At 23.4% G+C, this 24,496-nt stretch overlaps 6 protein-coding genes across 6 annotated transcripts; 3 read left to right on the plus strand and 3 right to left on the minus strand. All coding sequences in view use genetic code 6, as the record gives it.

The window, feature by feature from the left end:
- Window positions 1-98: 98 nt before the first annotated feature.
- On the minus strand, window positions 99-683 carry TTHERM_00353320 (hypothetical protein; the record flags this gene model as incomplete). Its single annotated transcript, XM_001023091.2, has 1 exon — window positions 99-683. The coding sequence occupies one exon, from the start codon at window positions 681-683 to the stop codon at window positions 99-101; it is 585 nt and encodes a 194-aa protein (XP_001023091.2).
- Window positions 684-1,494: 811 nt separating this feature from the next.
- Window positions 1,495-3,265, plus strand: TTHERM_00353310 (polyprenyl synthetase protein; the record flags this gene model as incomplete). The annotated part of the gene is made up of 6 exons (XM_001023090.3): window positions 1,495-1,528; window positions 1,696-2,093; window positions 2,156-2,254; window positions 2,325-2,404; window positions 2,460-2,922; window positions 2,987-3,265. 6 exons carry the CDS (start codon window positions 1,495-1,497, stop codon window positions 3,263-3,265), a joined length of 1,353 nt encoding a protein of 450 aa, XP_001023090.2.
- Window positions 3,266-3,858: 593 nt separating this feature from the next.
- TTHERM_00353300 (hypothetical protein) lies at window positions 3,859-6,458 on the minus strand (the record flags this gene model as incomplete). The annotated part of the gene is made up of 2 exons (XM_001023089.2): window positions 3,859-5,111; window positions 5,183-6,458. 2 exons carry the CDS (start codon window positions 6,456-6,458, stop codon window positions 3,859-3,861), a joined length of 2,529 nt encoding a protein of 842 aa, XP_001023089.2.
- A 1,126-nt stretch (window positions 6,459-7,584) lies between these two features.
- Window positions 7,585-12,748, plus strand: TTHERM_000353279 (cyclic nucleotide-binding domain protein; the record flags this gene model as incomplete). Its single annotated transcript, XM_012799520.1, has 17 exons — window positions 7,585-7,623; window positions 7,681-7,730; window positions 8,011-8,100; window positions 8,393-8,482; window positions 8,720-8,809; window positions 9,062-9,151; window positions 9,419-9,508; window positions 9,693-9,782; window positions 10,039-10,128; window positions 10,263-10,352; window positions 10,631-10,720; window positions 10,984-11,073; window positions 11,249-11,338; window positions 11,607-11,696; window positions 12,017-12,106; window positions 12,342-12,431; window positions 12,655-12,748. The coding sequence occupies 17 exons, from the start codon at window positions 7,585-7,587 to the stop codon at window positions 12,746-12,748; spliced, it is 1,443 nt and encodes a 480-aa protein (XP_012654974.1).
- Window positions 12,749-15,213: 2,465 nt separating this feature from the next.
- On the plus strand, window positions 15,214-16,650 carry TTHERM_00353280 (S-adenosyl-L-homocysteine hydrolase; the record flags this gene model as incomplete). The annotated part of the gene is made up of 1 exon (XM_001023087.3): window positions 15,214-16,650. One exon carries the CDS (start codon window positions 15,214-15,216, stop codon window positions 16,648-16,650), a length of 1,437 nt encoding a protein of 478 aa, XP_001023087.1.
- Window positions 16,651-17,962: 1,312 nt separating this feature from the next.
- On the minus strand, window positions 17,963-23,969 carry TTHERM_00353270 (B-box zinc finger protein; the record flags this gene model as incomplete). Its single annotated transcript, XM_001023086.2, has 5 exons — window positions 17,963-19,527; window positions 19,578-20,600; window positions 20,667-21,482; window positions 21,534-22,775; window positions 22,829-23,969. 5 exons carry the CDS (start codon window positions 23,967-23,969, stop codon window positions 17,963-17,965), a joined length of 5,787 nt encoding a protein of 1,928 aa, XP_001023086.2.
- Window positions 23,970-24,496: the final 527 nt, after the last annotated feature.

A 24,496-nucleotide genomic window follows, 5' to 3' on the forward strand; every position in this document is an offset into this window, starting at 1 on the left:
TTCATTTTTTCATGAAAAAAATGGTTATTAATTAATAAAAAATCTTATTATTTTGTGAAACTTAAATTAATTTGATTTTTGGAATTACTTTTTTATTCTCAAGGATATTTTTTATTAATATTTTTTGCTATTATAATCTCTTTTCTATTATTTTCTAAAGCTGAGATTGCTTCCATGTATTCTACAACATTAGGGTTCTATTTTTTGTATTGTTCATAGAATTAGATCCCTTAAATCAAAAACAACTCAATTTTTTTTACTACTAAAGGTATGTATTAGATTTTATTTATAAAGTCGAATCTAATTTGTTGCAATTCTTTCTTAAAATAATCAATATCAACTAAATTAAATAATCTCAAAAATTTTCTGATTGTATATTATTTTGTTATCCTTAAAGGAAGAATTACTTTATCTAAAAAGACTTAAACATATCCCATTCTCCAGTCTTAGGAATCAGTAAGCGAGAGATACCTAGGTGTTTTTAAAAGCTGAAATTATATTGTCAGCTTGAACAACAAATTTATAATTGGATAAACATCGCTTTGGCAACATTCATATATGTCATCAGGAGTAATAGAATCGAAATTTTTATATATTTCTATTAGCTCTTGAGGGACTTATAGTATTTCTTCTTCAATAACTTTCTTATCATAAAGATCTTCCAGATCATTTTTCTTCTTCATATAAGGATTAAATTTTGTTTATAATTTAATATGAGATATTATTCCTTAATTCCACATTTTACATGTTAATCTTATTATTAACAAGTCTTAACATGAAAAAAATTAGAAAATACAAGACAAAACATTTTTATTCAACTTATCATTAATGCAAACGATTTTTTATTTTACAACTTTTAAACTACTCTGCTTTGTCACACTAAATTTTTTTATTTATTACTTTTATTATGATGTTTTAATTGCTGTTGTTGTTGTTTTGGATGTTTACTTATTAATCATAGATGTGTATTTATTATTTCTTCTTAAAATTACAAACTATTTAAATTATGAATTTTTAGATTTTATTACACTAATTGACTGATAAATACCAATTTCATTTTTCTACTAAAAAATTTCAACTTCATTTTTATTTTTTACAGACACTATCTAACAGATAGGAATAAAGCATATTCGCTAATAAAATAAAATTAGGTAAGCATTTTTAAGTTAAGTTTAACATTACAAAAATCCAAACATTACTGCAAATAAAAATCTATTTCTCTTTAACAATTTAATTCAATAAATTTTCATTTAAAACTTAAGCTAAAAAAAAGTAAAGAAATGGATTATATTTAATCATACATATTATGTTTTATTTGATCCAAAGAAAATTCTATTGGTTGATAACAAATATGTGGCTAAAATTTGGTATTAATCAATTTGCATTATCAAATAAATGTTTATATAAAAAATGAAGATTTTGTAGGAAAGTATTGCAAAAATAGCTGAAAAAATTTGAATTTATGATGAATAAAAAGAATATTAAAATATAAAAATGATGATTATAGTCTAAACATTTAGGTTTTCAAGTAAACTATTATCACAAAATATAATTTCACCAAAGAATTTAATTAAGCTACAATTAAAACCACTACTTAACAGGTTTGATTAGTGTTATAGATATTAAGCATAAATTATAATAAGCGTATTAAGGTAAGCAAACCAAGTTTTAGATATAATAATTTCTAATTAATAGAAATATCAAACTTCAAAATATTTATCAAAGCAAAGATTTCGATGAGCTCTTTTTATCAAGACTTATTTGGCATAAATAACACTTCTATAGCTCTATTAATAGGATTAGGCATAGGTGTATTTGGTTTTAACTTAAATGAAAAGATCATTAATAAGATAAAAAGCACCAAATAGAAAAAGGCAGCTGAATTATTGAAAAAAAAATATGAAAATTTGAAAGATAAAGAACTATCTTTGGAATTTAAAAATGTACTACATTAATATATCAAGGAATTTGAAGAATCATAAATATTAGAAAAAATTATAGAAAAGAAAGTTGATGATTAAAGCTAGATTAGAAAGCTCTCTAAAGGATTTACCTACACTTAAGAAGACGAGTAATAGCATGATTTGATCAAGGTATGTTCATTTTTAATTTATCCATTTTCATATCTTTACTAAAATATATTTATTTTTTCAAGTGTCTTTCTGAGCCAATATGGGAAATGTTAAAAAGAGGAGGTAAAAGAATTAGACCTATTTTTTGTGCACTAATCGCTGAAGCATATAATCATAAACTAGTAATTTATTTTATTTTAGCATAGCTATTTAAATTTTATAACATTTTTGCACAATTAAAAAAATAAATAGTCAGATGTAATTGAAATTGCAGGATTTATAGAAGTTTTGCACAATTGCTCTCTTATTATAGACGATATAGAAGATGATAGGTAATATATTTAAAATGAATTATTTGATAGTTTAATAAATTGCCAATTTAAAAAGCTTAAAAAGAAGAGAAAAAGACGCAGTACATATTATTTACGGTGTAGATATAAGTATAAACGCTGCTAATTATGGTTACTACGCACCTTTAAATTATTTGTTGAATTTGAAAAAATATAATTAAAAGACAATCAGCTAATTATCTCTTATATACGCCTATGAAATGTCTTAAATTCATCTTGGACAAGGCTGGGATCTTTTGTGGCACAATTAAAAAAAGGAATCGTTAAAAATTCCAACTGAATAGCAATATCTTTAAATGGTAGTTAATAAAACAGGAGCCCTATTTAGAATGATGATCAGAATGTTAGGGGTAGTTCTTAATCTTGAAGAGAGAAATGTTAAGATGCTTTCATTATTTACTGAAAAAGTGGGAGCTGTATTTTAAATATAAGATGATATAATTAACTTAGACTCTCCTGATTATACAACTAAAGGGAAAAGAGGAGAAGACATAACCGAGGTATTCAAAATAGCTTTTTAATTAAATTGAATATTTTATGCTAATAAATAATATAAATAAATAGGGTAAAATTACTGTAATTGCAATTCACGCATTAAACAACAATACTGAGGATAAAAAATAAAGATTATTTGAAATATTATGCATGAAAACTTAAGATTAAACTTTAGTAGATGAAGCAATAGAAATTATGTAATAATCTGGAAGTATTTAATATGCCAAAGAGTTAGCTAGCTAGATAATGGAGTAAGCTTGGCAAGAATTAGATAAATCTTTACCTGAATCAGAATCAAAATACAAATTAAAATTAATTTGCCAATTTATTCTCAAGCGTTAAAGCTGAGTTTTTGCAATAAATATTTTTATATAATAAGTTAACAAATTTAATTAATTATTCTATTAGTATAAAAATTTAAATTAAAAAAATCATTTAAATATTTAATTAAACTATAAAAAATATAATTACTAAATAGAAAAAAATTATTTTTAGCTTGTTTGATAATTGAAAAACGCTAATAATTTTTTTTCTTCTCAATTTGTAAAATTAAATAAAATATTTATGAATTTAAGTAAAAATTTAAAAGTATAAAAAAAGATAAAAATATGTTCCTAATGTAATAAATAGATCTAATAAATTTTGGTTTATTAAATAAAAAATTGTTTAGATTATATAGTGCTTAATTTTTATATTAATTTTAGTGACATTTTTTTATATGGGATAACAAATAAGCTGTGTTTTATTTCATAGATTGGCAACAAATAGGTGATTTATAGTTGTATTTAAACTTTTCTTAAAATAATAATTATATATATTAATAACTGCCAAAAACTAAAAATGTTTTGATCAGAATAATATTTTTTTAAATAGAATTTATGAGTATAGAGAGTAATCAAAAGAATTATTTTGATACCTCTTATTAGGACTAATTATTATTTTCAATCTACTAGAATCAACTATTTGTCCTTAAATTTTGTTAGCATTTCTTGCCTAAAATCTATGTTGTACAAAATACTTGTAACATTTGACATAAATGGAAGGTGGCCATCAATTTAATGAGTAAAATCAAGATTAATTATTTTAGATTGACTGCTTTGATTATTTAAATCTTCTATAGGATTTAAACCTATCGGGACACTCTTAAATTAAACAACTTTTAGCAAGTATTTTAAGACTGAATCTTTTTTTGAGTAGCAATTAAACACTCTATGAGATACTACCTCTGTTAGATAAGTTCTTTTTATGTAGTTGATGTCAACAACTCCCCCCATAAACACAACTGATGCTATCATGCTTGGCTACTAAGAAAAGGTTATCAATTTTTTATATTCATGCAAGCAACTAGCAATTACCTGTGTTCCTAAACTAAATCCAATTAATGAAATGGAACAATTAGGAAATAGATTTCCTTTATGTAAAAAGTGTGCTAAATATTAACCTGAAAGTTCTGCCTGAGAAAATGCTTTACTGAAAGGATTATCCAGCACAGAAGATGCCACAAATTGAAATAATTTTAAAATTTTTCCACCAGGAATAATTAAAGATGAAAAAGCGTTTGATTTTACAGAATCAAATACATATTAAACAGTTAAAGACTCATATTCTAATGCATAAATTTCAGAATCAGGATATAAATCATCTAATTCTTTCCACTTTATCTATTTATCTTCATCTTAAGAAGTAAACCCACTAATTGCAATAATCACATTTCTGCTTCGTTTTTAGCAATGGCTAACTTTTTAAAGTTGGAACATATTCGGTAAAGGTTGCTTTATACACTCTATTTTAAAATATTTCATGGCTGCTTGAAACTTTTGTTAAACTCTTTCATTAAAGTCTTAGCCTTGCTTACTTATCTCAGTTCTTAATAAATGAAGTATTTCATAATCTTGGCTATCGTGACTTAATTTGACTAAATAACCTGAATTTTATGCAATGTTTTCAAATTATGAGTAAGTGCCTAGCTGATAAATCATTTTCTTTTCTAAATAGGAATCAAGGAAATTAAAAAAGAAGGTGATTTTGTGTTATGGAAATTATTTGTTTAAGGGCTTAAGTATTTCATACCTCAATTCATACAAATAACCATAGTAAGGCTAGACTTCAACAATTTTTTTAGAATCGTTAACTTAAATGTTGGAAATTATCATGTAAAACTAAGTGAGTAATAAAAAAAATTCATCTTTGCTGCCTATTGATAAATTAATTTTTTAAATTTTGAATAAAAAAATAAATAAATAATTTTAAAAAAAATAAATTTACTATTTAACATTATCTAAACAAATTTTCCAGCTCCTTCTTTAATTATATTTGCATTGTTTTCTTTAAAATCTTAATAATTATTTAGATTGTTTAGTGCCAACTAAATGCTTTAAGAACTTTCATTATTTACAAGATTGCACAAATAGTCTAAAATTGATTTTATAATATTTAATGGCAAAATACTTTATACATGAGCATAGTAGATAATATAATAAACTACATATATTATTTCTTGCTAATTCTAAAAACTTTTAAAAGGCTTTCCTATTAATAAATTTTTTATATTCTACATTTACTATTCAAATTCTGCATTTCTAATGTTTGTTTATTGCTTTTTCATCTAAATAATTGCTTCACTATATTAGATATCAATTTTGTGTTGAAGATCTTGGAGTTCGTTCTTGTAAAATAAATCACTTATTTCTTCTACTTAATACTCTTTGCACAAAAAAATCTTGATATCTTAAGATAATCCTTTTTAATATTCTAATTTAAGCTTAATAAGAGTTCTTATGTTGTTTTAGCTTTCAATTGTATCTTCTTAAACTTTTTATTTAATATAAGGGGAAATACTATCTATAAAAGCTTTCAATAAATAGCTATTATTTTGATATAAGTTTTTATATTTTTATTTAAATTATTCTAAAACAATATCACTTAGATTATTGTTCAACTCTTCAAGCTCATATTGATAATCATTCTGAAAATTATATTCTCTAAAATCATTCAAAGTATAAAAGTAAATCAGCTTTAATCTTAACGTTTCAATAAATGAGTTTGCCAATTAAAATTGTACTATATCACTCATTTTAAATTATTCTTTCTCTTTTGGTTTTTTATCTAAGGCTGTTAAAATCTGTTTAGTTGTAGGCTAATTATCTTCTTATTATTATGAAATCCAACTCTCTAAATCCATAAAATAGCTAATATTTTTAAGGATATTAGTTAATTGGTTTACCCATTAATCTTTTATCTATTTGATTATACTATTTACCTTCTAATTTATGATCGTTTTTTCAATTACTTCCAGTTTTTCTTTCTGTTTACTATAAATAATATTTTTGCTATTCCTATTTTAAGTTACGTAAGCGGCACATTCCCTAATTATTTACAAATTTATAAATGTTTAAAATCCTATAACCTAATCAAATTCTTTTTAGCAGATTGCTAATTCTTCGTTGAAAAGCTATTCTAGCTTTTCAAGATTTTCCATTTAAGGAGTTTCTTATAAAATTAAAGATTAATTTAGGTTTTATTAATGATTTATTCTTTCCATTTTTTTAATTACAGGCAAATAATTAATTTTTTTTAGATTATTTTTTTGAGAGCTAGCTATTTTTTTAATAAAAAAAAAAATAAATAACATAAAAAATATTTAAATTGATGTAAAAAAGCTTAATATTCTATTTAAGATAATAGTATAATCATATTTATCAATCTATAACATATCAAATAAGTATTTTTTTACTGATATTTTTTTTGTTAAATATCAGGTTTATTTCATTAGAAGAATATTTCTTTATTTATCATTTTCATTTATTTTTATTAATAAAATAAAATTCTTAATTAGAATATTTTTTAATTCATTATGTATAAAACCAAACTTTTAATTCAAAGAAGAATAAATATGAAAAGAAGATCCTAAGAGATGTGACATTTTTAATTTTAAATAATTTAACTAGTATAAAAACATAATAAATATCCATTTTACTTTTAAGCAGTTTTTATCAATTAGTAAGGCATTTAATTAAAAATAAAAATATTTTATTTTAACAAACTTAATAAATGAATTAAATTAAAGTCAATATTGATTAAAGAATTAATGTTTATTCAATAAAAATTATCGCTAATATAACGATAAAACCCATAGACAAAGCAATGAGGAGAGCTTTTTCGCACAGAAGTGATCATGGATAACTTAAATCCAAATTTCTAAAAGTCTTGCAGTTGACTAATTTTAAAAATGCTTGATCACTGGTAATGAGTGATCAAGTGAATAGTTTTTTTAATAAATTTTCTTATAAATTTATATTTAGATTTTAAATAGTGAATGAATTTAAAAAAACTAATAAAAATTACAAAAATTCTACTCAAAATTTTAAATTTGGAAACATTTCCAATATTTAAAAAGAAAAATTTAATTAAACATAGAGTTTACGTTTTTATTCAATAGAATGAAAATCTATCAAATTTTGAAAATTCAGAGAAATATATTATATTTATTTATTTTACTATTACAAACATTTTTAATAAAATAGTTTTTATGATATATCTTCCAGAATTTATAAATTCATATTTGATACTTATTATAATTTATTAGTTCATTTTATTTAAGTTAATTTGAAATATAAGTAAATTAATTTTTTAATATTGCTATACAATTTTTCAAAAAAAATAAATAAATGATTTAATAGAAAAAATATTTTAACAATTAAGAAGAAGTAAATAATTATTTTTTTATTAATATTGTTTAAATATATTTTTATTAATAAAAAAAGTTTTTAAACTCTTCGCTTTTATCTCATTAGGTTCTCCATATAGCTCTGAGGTACATTTAATTTATTAATATTATTATTATCAATGTTTTTTATATATTTAATTTTCAAGTTACTTAGAATATTAGCTTTCTAATAGAAATTCTCATAAATAATCATTCATTTTTATTTACACAAATATTTTTTTAATTATTTAAACTTTTAATTTTTATTTTGATCATTAATTACTCATTTTTTATTATTTGATATATTTTCTTCATTTTGGCATCTATCTATCTAACTAACTAACTAACTAACTAATTAATTAAATATGTTTCTTCAATATATAAAAAGCTTCAAAGAAATTGATAAAGAAGGTGCATCATGTTTAGGTTCTGCATTAGCAAATTGCACTAATCTCACAACTTTGGATTTTGATCTTAGGTAAAAACAGGTTATTTATTTTGATTATTATATTTTTTAATTTTAAAAATAATTTAAAATAATATAACTCTTTTAGTTATTAATTTGCTTTTTATTTAATTTATTTTCCTAATTTTTTAATTTTCATTGTGTGTGTGCTTTTTTTCTTTGCTAATTTAACTTGTTTTTTTCATTTTTAAGTTTTATTTTGATTATCAAATTAATTTGTTTCTTATTATTTCATTTTTTTCTTTTATTTTTTTCCTTCTAACTAACCAATTAATTATTTATTTTTTATTTAATATATAAAAAGTTGTAATTAGATTGGTGTAATCGGTACATAAGACTTAGGTTCTGGATTAGCAAACTGCAAAAATCTCTCAAGTTTGATATTTTATCTTATGTAAAAACAATTTATTTATATAGGATTATGATATTTTGAAATTTAAAAATTAGATTAAAATCATATAACTCTTTTAATTTTTTTATTAGCTTTTAATTTGATTTATTTTTCTTATTTTTATTTTGTTTGTGCATTTCAATATTTCTTTCTTTGTTAATTTAACTTATTTTTAATTTCAACTTTTGCTTTTACTATTAATTACCTATTGTTTCATATTTTTTTTCAAAATTTAAAAAGTGAAAATTAAATTGGTGATGAAGGTTCATTATACTTAGGTTCTGCTTTAGCAAATTGCACTAATCTCTCAAATTTGGCACTTTTCCTTTCGTAAAAAACAGTTTATTTGCTTTGAATTATGATATTTTTTTATAAAAAAATTAATTTAATATATTTATTAGCTTTTGATTTTATTTATTTTCCATTTTTATTATTCTGCTTGTATGTTTTTTTTTTCTCTTAGTTTATTAATTTAATTTATTTTAAACTTTTTAATTTTTTATTATTTGATATTTTTTGTTCATTTTTTCCTTCTAATTAACTAACTATTAATTATATATTTATTCTTCAATATTTAAAAAGTTCCAATCAAATTGGTAATAAAGGTTTGTCAAGCTTAATATCTGCTTTAGCAAATTGCACTAATCTATCAAATTTAACACTTGATTTGAGGTAAAAATAGTTTGTTTATTTTGAATTATTATATTTTTTAATATAAAAAATAATTTAAACAATATTACTATTTTAATTTATTTATTTGCTTTTTAATTCATTTTTTTTATTTTATTCTAAACTTATTTTATTTCTTCTGTTAATTAAACTAATTTTTTATTTTTCAATTTTTGCTTTTATTATTACTTAATTAGATTTTTATTATTTCATATATTTTCTTTCTAAATTTCTTATTAATTCCATATTTTTTTATCAATATTTAAAAAGTTAGAATGAAATTGGTGATGAAGGTGTAATAGGCTTAGGTTCTGCCTTAGCTAATTTCACTAACCTCTCCAATTTAACACTATATTTTAGGTAAATACAGTTTATTTGTTTTGGAGTGTGATATTATTTTAATATAAAAAAGAATTTAAAATAATATTACTCTTTTAATTTAGTTTTTAGTTTTTTTTTATTTAATTATTATTTTTTTTATTCGGCTTATGTTTTTTTTCTTATTTACTTATTTTATATTTTTTTTTCTTCGATATTTAAAAAGTTGCAATAAAATTTATGATGGAGGTCTATCAGGCTTAGATTTTGCTTTAGCAAATCACACTAATCTCTCAAATTTGACACTTGATTTTAGGTAAAAAAAGTTTATTGGTTTTGGATTATGATATTTTTAAAATAAAAATAAATTTAAATCAATATTACTCTTTTAATGTGCTTTTTAGTATGTTTTTTTTTTATTATTTTTTTATACATATAATGCTTTTTTTTTAATTTGACTTATTTTTTTATTTTCAATTTTTGCTTTTATTATTAATTATTTTCTTATTATTTATTTATAATTTTTTCTAAAAGCTAATTAATTATATATTTTATATTTAATAATTAAATAGTTCCAATAAAATTAGCGCAATTGGTGCATCAGGCTTAAGTTTTGCTCTAGCAAATTTTACCAATCTCCTAAATTTAACAATTTATCTCAGGTAAAATATTTTCCATTTTCATTTTCAACTTTAACTTTTATTATTAATTATTTTCTATCTTGTTTTTTTTTATCTTCATTTTTTTCTTCAAACTAACTAATTAACTCTTTATTTTTTCTTCAATATTTAAAAAGTTGTAATAAAATTGGTGATAAATATGAATCCGATTTATGTTTTGGTTTTAAAAATTGCACTAATCTCTCAAATTTGAAACTTTATTTTAGGTAAAAACAAACAGTTTTTTGTTTTGATTATGATATTTTTTAATATAAAAATTAATTTAATACAATATGATTTTTTTATTACCTTTTTATTTTAATTAATTATTTTTTTTATTTTATTCTGTTTGTGTTTTTTTTTCTTTATTTTTAAAATAATTTATTTTTTCATTTTCATCTTTTACTTTTATTATTAATTTCTTATTATTAGATATTTTTTTTTCATCATTTTTTCCTGATAATTAACTAATTTAATGTATATTTTTTCTTTAATATTTAAAAAGCTCCAGTCAAATTGATGATGAATGTGCATCAGCCTTAAGTTATTCTTTAGGAAATTTTACCAATCTCACTAATTTAGAACTTTATCTCAGGTAAAAATAATTTATTTGATTTTGATTTTGATAATTTTAAAATAAATTTAAAATAATATAACTATTTTAATTTATTTGTTAGCTTTATATTTTATTATTATTCTTCTTCTTCTTCTTCTTATGTTTTTGTTTCTTTCCTAAATCATTTATCTCATTTTTCATTTTCAACTAAGTTTTTATTTTTTTATTAATTTTATATTTTTTCTTCATTTTTTTCTATAAAAAACTAGTAAATTATATATTTTTTCTTCAATATTTAAAAGTTACAATAAAATTGGTTCAACAGGTGCATCAGGTTTAGGCTCTGCTTTAAGAAATTTCACTAAGCTTACAAGTTTGTCACTTGATTTATGGTATAAACAGTTTATTTGTTTTTGACTGTGATATATTTAATATAAAAATTAATTTAAAACAATATAACTTATGAATTTTTATTTATAGATATTAATTGATTCATTTTTCTTTTTTTATTTTTTATGTGTTTTTTGTTTGTTTTTTTGTTAATTTAACTTATTTTAACATTAAAAGTTCCAATGAAATTGGTGCAATAGGTGCATCAGACTTAGGTACTGGTTTAGCAAATTGCACTAATCTCTCAAATTTGACAATTGATTTTAGGTAAAATAGTTTAGTTGTTTTGGTTTGTGATTATTTTTTTTATAAAAATCAATTTTAAAACAAAAAAAATATTTTTATTTTTTTGCTTTTTTACTTTATTTATTTTTTTTATTCTAATCATTTTTTTTCTTCCTTTGTTAATTTAAATCATTTTTTATTTTTACTTTTATTATTACTTAATTTCTTTCTTATTATTTCATTTTCTTTCTTCATTTTTTCCTTCTACGAACAATTCAATTAACTATTTTTTCTTCAATATTTCAAAAAGTGGCAATAAAATTGGTGATGAAGGTGTATCAAACTTATGTTATGCTTTAGCAAATTGTACTAATCTTTCAAATTTGAATCTTAATCTTTGGTAAAAATTATTTATTTTAGATTGTGATCATTTTTAAAATATAAAAATGAATTTACAACAATATAACTCTTTTAATTTATTTATTATCTTTTTATTTTATTTATTTATTTATTTATTTTTTTTTTCATTCTTTTTAAGTTTTTTATTACCTTCTTTATTAATTTAGCTCATTTTTATTTTCAATTTTTACTTTTATTAATTTATTTACTATCATTTCATATTTTTTCTTCATTTTTTCCTTCCATGTAAATAACGAATTATTATATAGTTTTTTCTTAAATTTTTAAATATTATTCGTTTTTTCTTCAATATTTAAAAAGTTCCAACGAGATAGCTGATACAGGTGCATCAGGCTTAAGTTCCGGTTTAGTAAATTGCACTAATCTGTCAAATTTAAAACTTAATCTTCGGTAAAACAGTTTATTTGTTATATTGTGATACTTTTTAATATAAAAATGAATTTATTTATTAGCTTTTTTTTGGTTTATTCTTTCTTTTTTTATTATTTTTTCTTCTTCTTCTTACTTTATAAATTTAACTTAAATTTTCATTTCCAACTTTTGCTTTTATTATTAAATATTTTTTCTTCATGTCTTTATTCTATTTAACTATTGAATTCAATATTTTTTGTTCAATATTAAAAAGTGGTAATAAAATTGGTGATAATGGTGGATCAGACTTACTTTTTAATTTAGCAAATTGCACTATTCTTTCAAGTTTGATACTTTATCTTATGTAATAATTGCTAATTTATAATGGATTGTGATATTTTTTAATATAAAAATAAATTTAAAAATATAACTCTTTTAATTAGTTATTTTATTTATTAGATTTTACATGATTTATTTATCTTATTCTTTTTTATTCTGCTTATTATTATTTATTTATTGATTTAAAATATAAATATAATTTAATGATTTAATTTATTTTGGTAATTTAAATTTATTTATATTAATAGAAAAAACGAAATCAATGAATCATAATAATTGAAATTAAAAAGCAGGTGTCTTAAATTAAAAAGATTAGTTGTCTTTAAAATATATTTAAAATGATAATAAAAAAGGTGATAAAGGATGAATAAATATAAAAATGTTTGAATAATAGAAAATAATAAATATGTTTTGTTTGTTTAATAATATTTTGTAATTGGATAATTTAACTCAAAATATTGATATATTTATTATTACTTATATATATAAATATCATAAAACTCTTACAGGTTTTAAAATTCCACTGATTTTGATGCATTTAGATATGGTATTTTTAAAATTTTATTTAAAAATTAAAAATTATTTTATTTATATTTCAAATAAATATTTAGTAGCTACAATATAAATAAATTCAATAAAATTATTAATTGTCTTTTTTAATAAATTTTGAATTCAAAAATCGATTTATCTTCACAATATCTAAAAATCAATAATTAAAATGCAGATGTATGTAGATTTTTGATATTTGCCTATTAAAAGTTAAATAAAATGACACTATGCAGAAGATATTATAAAATACTTAAGTATATTTTTAAAAATATTTTTATTTATTTATTTATTTCAAGTGTTATAAAATTTTCTTAAAAATTTCTTAACAACAAAGACCTAATTTAAAGCTAAGACAATAAGATAAATAAAAAAAATATTCATTAAGTAACTTTTTATAATACAAAACATTATGAAAAACTAGAAAAAGATATGATATGTTTCTAGTTTTTTACTATAAAACAATATGTATTATTCCTTATAATTTTAGAATGAAAATAATAACAATAAACAAATAATAAATATTACCATAATTCAAAATTTAAACAAACTATTATTTACTAGGTCTATAACTATATGATATAAAAGAAATTATTCCTTTTTAACTTCCTCTAAATTATATTTTTCTCGAAACATTACAGAAATAACAATTGTTTAATATAGAGTTTTTTTGATTAGTTGGCAGAACAATTGTTTATTTCTACCTATTTGTCTATAACTTTGATTTTTTATTAAAATACTCCTCTCTTTTATTTAAATTATGTATTTTTGATTATAAAATAGTTAAAAAAAAACTAATTAAAGGTTGATTTTATAATTCAATACTTATATTTTTAATTTTCTTACATTTTAATTCCTTGTTTATTACAATTGTTCAAAAATCTTTTATTAAATCAAATTTGCTTTGTATCTAAATTATTGGCAAAATTGACAAAGAAAATTGTTTTTGATTAATCAAAGTTAAGCTTAAAAATAAAAAACACTCATGCAATATAATTCAATTATGGTTTGTATATTTATAACATTTTAAGATAATGTCTAGAACTATTTTTAGAACAAATCTAGAATTATTTACGCAAAAAGCCAGATTATTACAAATCAATAAATCATGTTATAAAGTTGGAAATACTTTTTGAGAGCTCATTATTTAAAATATATTTTTTATATTATTACATTTGTTTATATACAAACACCTTTTTTAGGTTTAATAAATGGAAATGAAGAACATATTATCAAATGTACGCTTTAATTTTTTGTATATTTTATCATGAAAATTCTTCTTTGCTTAAACTTTTTGGTTTTCTATGCAAATAATGCCACTGAATTAATCAATAATTGTTCATTTTCAGATGTACAGATTTCTTCTTCAAAAATAATTTCAGTATGATGATGAATCAAAAATGATAAAAATCAATACAAATATACAAATTTTGAGTATTTTATTATTTTTTAACATAGAGATTATACTAGGCGCTTAGAGAGTAAAATTGTACAGAAGAAGATTCGATTTTTGGCTTTATAATTTTTAAGAGTAAAAATCAAATTTTTGATCGAACAATTGTCAAAGATTTACCACGTAAATAATTGTTTCAATCTTATGAAATCTTCAAATGTTAGTAAAATAAATTGTAAATTAGAAATTAAAAAGAAAATTTACAGAAAACTCAATCAAACAATTATTAATTTTCAGATAATATATAATAGAAGTTTTGAGGAATATATATCGCTCAAGCCTCTTTCTTCATTCAAAAAAAGCAAAAAAATAAACTCCCCACCCACACAGCTGCTTCTTTAAAAAATTTGTTGTAAACATTTCAAATTATATTGTTTCCAAATCGTAATTACAAACATATGGACTTATTATTGTAAAAAATGTAGAACTTTTAGAATAGATTTAGTCTAAAATATAATATTAGCCATTTCATTTTTTAGGAAGGAATATAAAAATAGTGTCTTTCTGAAAAGATTTGAATTGAAAGGAAACAAATAAATCAATAAATAAAGATAAGACGTATCTTTTATACTCTGCTACTTTTAAAAACAAAAAAAGACGAAACTAAATATTTTTCATGAATAGCTTTAATTTTATTAATAATTGTTTTTTTTAAAAGGGGGTCTCTCTTATGTTTGTATGTTTAAGTTAATCAAAAGTGCTATAAAAAGAAGCAATAATTATCAAATAGTCAAACAAATAATAATTAATTAACAAACAATTTATTAAATTAAAAAAATAAAGCAACAAATAAATACAATAAATAAAGATGAGTCTTTGGGAAGGTAACAGAATTAAGGATATTAACGAAGCTGATTTCGGTAGAAAGGAAATTGAAATCGCTGAAGTTGAAATGCCTGGTTTGATGGCTTGCAGAGAAGAATTCGGACCCAGCCAAATTTTGAAGGGTGCTAGAATTACTGGTTCTTTACATATGACCATCTAAACTGCTGTCCTCATCGAAACCTTACACAAGTTGGGTGCTGACCTCAGATGGTGCTCTTGCAACATTTTCTCCACTCAAGATCACGCTGCTGCCGCTATTGCTAAGGCTGGTTCTGCTAAGGTCTTCGCCTGGAAGGGTGAAAACCTCCAAGAATATTGGGAACTCACCTTTGAAGCTTTGAACTTCCCTAATAACCAAGGTCCTACCATCCTCGTCGATGATGGTGGTGATGCCACTATGATGATCTTAGAAGGTGCTAAGTGGGAAAAGATCTACGAAGAAAGAAAGGAATTACCCGATCCCGCTAGATACGAAACTGAAGATGAAAAGAACCTCTACGCTGTCCTCAAGAGAACCATCCCTGAAGATCCTACCAGATGGAGAAGATGCATCAAGGACTTAGCTGGTGTTTCTGAAGAAACCACCACCGGTGTCCACAGACTCTACCAAATCGCCAAGAAGGGTGAACTCCCCTTCCCCGCCATCAACGTTAACGACTCTGTCACCAAGTCTAAGTTCGATAACGTCTATGGTTGCAGACACTCTCTCCCCGATGGTATCTTCAGAGCCACTGATGTTATGATTGCTGGTAAGAAGGTCGTTATCTGCGGTTTTGGTGATGTCGGTAAAGGTTGCGCTGAAGCTATGGTTGGATGCGGTGCTAGAGTCTACGTTACTGAAATCGATCCCATCTGTGCCTTACAAGCTTGCATGAAGGGTCTCTAAGTCGTTAGACTTGAATCCGTCCTCAAGGAAGCTGATATCTTCATTACCACCACTGGTAACAAGAACATCATCATGGCTGAACACATGGCTTAAATGAAGAACAACGCCATCGTCGGTAACATTGGTCACTTCGATAACGAAATCGACTACCACGGTCTCTGCAACTGGCCTGAAATCAAGAAGGTTGAAATCAAGCCTTAAGTCGAAAGATTCTAATTCCCCGATGGTCACGGTGTTATCATGTTAGCTCAAGGTAGACTCCTCAACTTAGGTTGTGCCACTGGTCACCCTTCTTTCGTTATGTCTAACTCTTTCACTAACTAAACCCTCGCTTAAATCGAACTATGGACCAACAGAAACACTGGTAAATACAAAAACGAAGTTTACAAGCTCCCCAAGGAACTCGACGAAAAGGTCGCTAGACTCCACTTGAAGTCTCTTGGTGCTGAACTCACTGTTCTCTCTAAGGAACAAGCTGACTACATTCACGTTCCCGTTGAAGGTCCTTACAAGAACGAAGACTACAAATATTGATTTAAATAAATCCTTTTCAAAAATTGTCCTTAAAAACAAACATAAATCTTTAAATAAAAAACTCCAATTTGTAATTAGTAAAAATAAATATTAGGAATAAATCTTAGGGAGATAAGCAAGTAAAAAAGCAAGCTCTTAAAAGAGTAAAAAATAGATTTCACAATTTCAATAAAATAAATAAAAGATATTTGTAAATTTATGTTTATTTCTCGTAAAACCCTTAGAATACTAACTAATGTTTTGATTTACACAATTTAATTCTTTCGCATTTCCTATTTCTATTTTATCATTATTTTGTTGGTTGTTAAAATGGATACCAAATTAATTTTAAAAGTCCAAATATATGTGAAACCTTTCTTTGTTTTTTAGATATAAAATTAACAGATAAATTTTTAGATCCCAATTCACAAAAATTAATTCTGTGTTTTACTTTTTATTAAATTTTCTAGAAAACAGAATACAATTAAACATACTTGATTACATTTCACACTAAATGGATAAATAAAAGAAAATTAAAATTCATAAATATTACCCAAAAATAAAAATTAGTTGTACAAGCATAGATCAAAAGTATTTATTAACATTTATTAATTTATAAAAAAGAATATTCTAAATCTTTTTTTACAGTTTTTTAGTATCAAATACTATAAAAAAAGATTTTTCATTTTTATAAAGTTTCATTCATATAAAATCAATTAAGTTACAAATTTTATAAAATATTTTTTCTTAAAGAAATAAAAATTAATTGTACAAGCTTAGATCAAAAGTATTTATTAACATTTATTAATTTTTAAAAAAGAATATTCTAAATCTGTTTTTACAATTTTTCAATATCAAACTTTATTTTTTAAAAGATTTTTCTTTTTATAAAGTTTCATTCTAATTTTATAGCATAAAATCAATTAAGTTACAAATTTTATAAAATATTTTAATTAAAGTAATACAGATGAATCTTGAATTTTATTTAATAAGGAAATTTGAATTATATTTTAAGAGTTTTAATAATTATTTAGTAAAAATCTATTTAGGAAATTAGGAATTTTAATAAGGAAATTTAGATATGCTGTTTATGATTTGATTTCAGATAAATTTTTAATATAATTGGGAATGAATATTTTTTAGTTGAATAATTTTGATATGGTTTATTTTTTTAAAAGGAAAACTCACTCTTAAACTTTTAGCAAAATTGTTTTAATAAAATATAAATATATGTTTTACATTACTCTCAAAATTTTATTGTATTTAAATAGCTTCTTTTCATATTTTTTGGTTGATAAAATAGTTTGTTTTTATTTGGAAAATAAATATTCAATCAAATTTTTCTTTCTGAGTTATTTTCTTTTGTAAATGAGTTATTAGTATTGAATTATTAAACATTTTAATTTAAGTAGCTATTTGAAGAGGAATATATTTAAGGATTAACAAAATAGTTCATATACTACTATTATTACTATTACTAAGAATTGGGTGTTGAGCTTAACACATTTTAATAACTAGGTAACCCACCTTGTTGTTAATAATTAGGAAGAAGATTTATACCATTATTTTTAATTCCATTGTTATTTCCTCCTGAAGTGGTTATTCTTTCATTCATTGCAGAGCTTACAAGATTTTAATAACCACCACTCCCACTACCTCCACCTTTGTTTGTGATTTTGCTTAGATCACATGGGAACTGTTCAAATTCTGTTGAAATTTCTCTTTGCCTGTCACTTTAATAATGAGGATTTAAAATGCTTATACTCCAATTAAAGCTTGTCAGATTATCATCACCCATGAAAGTTCTATCTGTCTAAGTTCTAAATGAATAATTTTCTTCTGTATCTTATAAAATATCTTCCAATAATCCTATATTTTCCTTTATGTCCATTGATGATTATTCCCCTTTTTACCTACTCTTTGAAGGGTTTCTACTGTGAGTAGATTAATATTATGACACATCCACTTAATAGAATGGTGTAAAATACCCGTTATTGCTATTAAATTGTGTTCCATGCTGTTATAAGTATTGTGGATGATGAGGGTGATAATGAAAAATGTGGTTTTAATTATTATTTATATAGTTATTGTTGTTAGTTGGTTAGTTTGTTGTCATGCTTGTATTATTTTATCTAACTGCGCTACCTATAGTTAAATTTGGATTGCTATTAGTGTTTTTGTTATTACTGTGCTAAGAAAGACTTCTTACGTGCTAAGGAGTTTCAGATTATCCAAATGGATTTGTTTGCATATTTGGAGATATCTGAGGATTATTGGGATAAGGTGCATATCCAAAAAGCTAATATTGCTAAGCTAGTTATGTTTAAATATACTGTTATTGTAGAATGCTAGGGTTTTGTAAAAATTGCTGTTATTAGTTAATGAAGAATTGTTATTAAGGAGACTATTAAGGACCAACTTGCATACTATTAAACTGTGTTGGAGGTTAAATAAAATTTGTAGAACTTGTGCTATTATTTGGGTTATTATTACTGTTTTACGAAGAACTTCCATTATTGAATATATTAGAAGCACTCTGAGAAATAGCCATGCTTCTTTTTTTGGCGTTGCTTGTTCCTGTGCTCTGCTGAGTTTAAGCAGATTGCTTTTACTATTGCTACTGTTAAGTCAATTACTAAACTTAGTTATTTCCTCCTTATTTATTCTGCTACAAAAAATTCATCATATTTTAAGATGCTAAGTTCATGTAATTATTTTAAAAATTGATTAGATTTGGATTTTAAGAAAACTCTTAGAAAAATGGAGGATGCTAAAATTGCTGAGCATTTCCAGTCAAGCTATTCATTTAAATCATATGTGCCTAAAAGTTAGTATTGTAGTTTAATTTACTATTATTTGTTGTGTTCGCTGGATTTCCAGTACTTCCATTTATTTTTCCTATTATTCAATTAATTAAATTAATAAAAAATTTTAGCTTAATTCCTTACCTTCCGTTCCAAATCTATGATTTTTTTGGTAAATTACATAGTAATTTTACTTACACTCTATATCAATAATTGATTCAGCATAAGAAGTTAAAAATCCTAAAAAGTCCATTGATCCAAAAAGCCCAAACTAGAAATTTACTCCCATTGATTTACTTAATGCACTGTAAAGATCCTTAATATGTATTCCATTTGGATTCTGTTTAAGGATAGCTTCTATATTTTATTTTACCTTTTCTAAAAGCTCGTTAAGCTTCTCTAATACAATAGCAGCTTATTTTTAGTTTTACTCACTGTTAGAACCACACTGAGTCTAAAGAATTGCATTTTAAAAGTCTTGGCAATATTATTGGCTTTATTGATTTACATATGATTACTGATTATTTTACCCTATTCCACCATAGCCTTAGCTAAATCCAAATACTTGTCTATTTATTTAGTTTGATGCTCCACTTTAATCATTTTATTAAACTAAGTTTCCTTGATTATTTGTTGATAAAGGAGAAGATGTACAAGATTAATCTGATATATTATTTTCTGGTAAAAAAGAAGGAGCACATTTGCTTTTAGAAGCATTACATTTTAAAATAGCATATGAATTGTTTGTACCAGCTAATTCTATTTGAACCTTATCATTCATAGTCTGAATAAAATTTTTTAATTTTGGAAAACCTAGATCTTGCAGATTAAATTAGAAGTATACTTTTTTCTTAAGATACTATGGTATTTACACTAGAGATACACCTTTTGGATATTCTTAAAGAATTTCTAATAAGGCATCTTGTAAGTGTTTAACAGTAACATCTCTTTAAAGTCCATAAGCAGATTTTTCTAAAATATGCACAGAATTTTCTAATGAAAACACAGAGCTGGATTCATTCAAAACACTATTTTCTTCATTGTATGTATGTTTAACTAATAAAGTTCTATGATATCTAATGATTCCTGTATTGATAGCTTCCTAAACAAACAAACTCAATCTACCCAACGAAAGCTCCTACAGTTCTCTTGGTCCACAATACTTTACTTTATTTTTTACAAAAAATTCATAAATTTTAATCTTATAAAATAGTTTCTTTTAAAATATATTACCATATTATACACATCCATATCTTCCACCTGGAATTGCTCTTAACTCTTATTAAGATTGCGTGTTAATTGAAGCATTATTGACATTTGCAATGTTAGCAGAATTCACCTGAGAGTTGAGCTAACTTTATTGATTAGCTGAACTACTTTGGTTATTGGCCTATTACTTTTTACTTGATTTTGTGATTTTTGTAGTAAAATAAGAATTCTTTTTGCTTGAGGCAGAAGAATTTGATTTATTATCATCGCTTCCTTCGTTTTATATAGGTTGTTTAAAGTATTAGTCTAGAAATTCTTTAAAAAGTTTCCACATTTTATCGTTATCAAAATCTATCCTTCCCTTGTCTTCTGGAATCCATTCTTACTCTTTAATATAAATTACAGTAGTATCTGCTCCCATCAACGGATCGTTTACTTTTTGTACTACTAATTAAGGGAGATCTAATCCATTTTATCCATTTTAATAATTTTGAATGTAACTTGGGTGCTACAAGTGATTTAAAATCATATCCCAACTTTTTGGAGTTAGCTTTAATCCAAAACATTCTTTTATACGACTTAAAATGAGTTTATCAGTAGGAGTCATGAGGTCTTACTTAATTGATTTTATAATCCAAATTAGACTTTATAATGAAATATATTCTAGCTTTAAACTAACAAAATGCAATTCGGTGGAATTAGCAAATGTTCTTGTGGTCTGATGTATGATTCCAGCATTTTCTGCTTCATTGAAAATTTCAACACAGTCTTTTTCAGTGCAACCAGGAATATTGTTTTAAACCATCTTCAAGAATACTTCTTTGTGTATCATTAATTCTCCTTTATTTTAAAATAAAAATGAATAAAATAAATAAAATTTTAATATTTTACCTTTCTCAGCTAAGAAAGATAGCTGCTTTTATATGCCAATTGCTATTTGCTAGTTTTTAACTGACACAGTTTTTGGGTTTTAAAATTGCTGGAATGGCATCCCACAAGTGTAAGTGTTATGGCTATTCTTTGACTTTACCTCCAAAGCTCCTGATGAAGCATTTTTGTTTAGACCCTAGTTTAAGCTGTTATTTAATATGTTATTAGTACCTCCATCAATACTTCCTTTACTTGTGTTTAAATTTCTAATACTTCCACTACTTGTGTTTCGTGATAAGCGGTTACAGCTGGTATTACTACTGCCTTTGCTTGCTTTTTTGGATTTTTTTTACTTTTATTAAGTTCCAGCTCCACTACTGCTATTCTTATTATTATTAGCACTTGTATTAGTTTAAGGTTATTTTGTGCTATGTATACTACTTCTGCTTGTGTTTTCTGTATTTTTAGAAAGTACTTGATTTGTTATATTAGTAATTTAATTGGTTAAAATATTGTTATTGTTTGAGTTGTTATGATGAAATTAATTTAAGCTATTGTTTGTATTGTTAATACTGCTATTTATATTGCCATAATCTAGCTAGGGGTTCGTTACATTGTTACTATTTGTTTACTGACTATGTTTATGGTTTGAAGAGTTATTTCTTGGTCTTTAAGACGCCTATTTAGTCATGATATTAGAATTTGGGCTGTTTGTGTTATTGTTTATATTCAAAGTATTGCTATTATTAGTATTTCCTATCGTATTCTAAATGTTTAAATTGCTATTTTATTAGTTATTTCTGAGAAGACTGTTATTGCCAATACCGCTATTATCTCCTATTATATTTTACTAGTTTATTTGTTAAACACTGTTGCTTAAACTTCCTTACTGAATTTAATTATATAAGCTATTCGAATTGCATGCTTTTCCAGTTATAATATTATTGTTATTATTAAATATGTTGTTGTTGCTTAAATTGCTGTTATTTTAGCTATTGTTCATGTTGCTATTATTTATTAACAGGAATTTACTGTTTAAATTAGAAGGTGGATTGCCCTCGTTTGAGTGAGACTCGGAAGAGCTATAAATTTAGAATCCATCGTCAAACGACTAATTTTTATGTTGATATTATGAGTTTTTTTTATCTATATTTTATGAGTTACAAGGATTCAAAATTGTATTTAAACTTTTATTTCCATATTTCTTTTTGCAAATTTAAGATCCATTAACACTTTTAGAATCCACTTTTTGTGCTTATTCATCTATTATTAGTTAAATAAAAAATGTCATTTCATATTTATTAATTTTAAATTACCTTCTATTTGATTATAGACTGCACTGTTATTTTAAGAATTTTTAGATTCCTCGATGTTTGCTTTTACTTAGATTTATATGTTTCCGTTTGAATTTAAATTTGTGTTGTTTTTATCTGCTGTTGAACAATATTAAATAGGCTGATTACATTGAGCTTGCTATTAAGTGAAGGAATTGTTTCCAATAAATTATGTATTTTACTATGGAGCAAGAATGCTTTATGGCTGCTATTGAATTTAAACTAATTACTGTTATTGATCTTGCTAATTCTAGTTACTCCATGTAGCTTGCTAAATTTATTATTACTGTGCCTTTGAATTGATAGAACTTTATTTCATTTAAATTTGATTTATTGGAAAAATGTGCTATATTTGCTATTAAACTTAGTGAAGATGCTAGATTTGCTACTATTTTTGTTATAATATTATTTACTAATCAGTTGACACTGCAGGTGAGGAAATCGGTAGCTTTGTAAATATAACTTGAACGTTAGGAAACAATTATGAGAGAGAAGATTTCTCAGCAGCATAGCTTTCTTATTAAGTTTGAAAGAAAACGCATGTTGCTAACTGAGGCATGAATTTAAGCGTATTAAGAAACTTTTCAGATAGCCCGTTCGAGCGCTCAAATTATTCCCATTAATAATTCAAATCAAAGTTTAAAATTTCTTCACAAGTATTTCTAAAAACTACAACCAAAGAGCTTCTATCGCATTTTATTCTCTTTTTCTGTAATTTATCTATAAATCCATCATAAACCACTTTTTTACTATTAATTACTTCTGCTAAATTCTCATCAATGATAATAATTATTTCAATTAAAAGATCTCTTTGAAGATTCAGCTATTGTCGAGTATGCTTAGCTCTTTTACATTTATTGTGAATTCTTTAGTCGCATTTTGTGCATAGATTTTATCCACAGCTCCCACAGTAAAAAGTTGCTTCTATTTCGACTTCCTCGCATTCTTGACAAAAAATTGCCATCCCTGATGAATGATCTGGGCTTTCTTTCAAGTGTTTTCTGCAACATTATTTACAAAATTGTTTGATTTTTTCTCCTTCGCATGCTCTGCAACTTATTAAATATTCTATTTCATCTCCTCCACATTTACAGACACAACATTATAGATCTTCTTCACTCATTTCAAAGATTTTTAATATTCTATTCTAATAATGTTTTCAGTGATATTCCTTCAATCCAATATAAACCTATTAAACAAAAATGCTTTTGTAAGACTGTTAGAGATACAATTAACTACTAATTTACCTATTATTTAAAGATTGCTGTCTTTAATTCGTTTCTCTAAAGTTCAGCAATATTTAAACTTAACTATATTTTATGAAATTGTATGTTATTAATTAATTATTATTAATAATAAATGATGTCTCAAAAAATGTATTTTATTTAAATAATTTGAAGCATTTGCTTTGAAAATTGCAGATGGATTGAGCAAATATTTGAACTTAGTTAAAATTATATAAAAAATTACTATTTAGTGCTTTTCTATTAGTATGTACTTTATAAATGTTTAGTTTATTATAAATAGTAATGCTTAGAATACTATAAATCAGCTTATAAATTTCAATTGTTATTAGTAATTATTTAATTTGATTATATATCTAGAATCTATAAAAAAAAACAAAAGAAAAACATAAAGCTTCTAAATAAT

This window comes from Tetrahymena thermophila (assembly GCF_000189635.1).
Source record: "Tetrahymena thermophila SB210 genomic scaffold scf_8254460, whole genome shotgun sequence".
Classification (NCBI taxonomy): Eukaryota; Ciliophora; class Oligohymenophorea; order Hymenostomatida; family Tetrahymenidae; genus Tetrahymena; species Tetrahymena thermophila.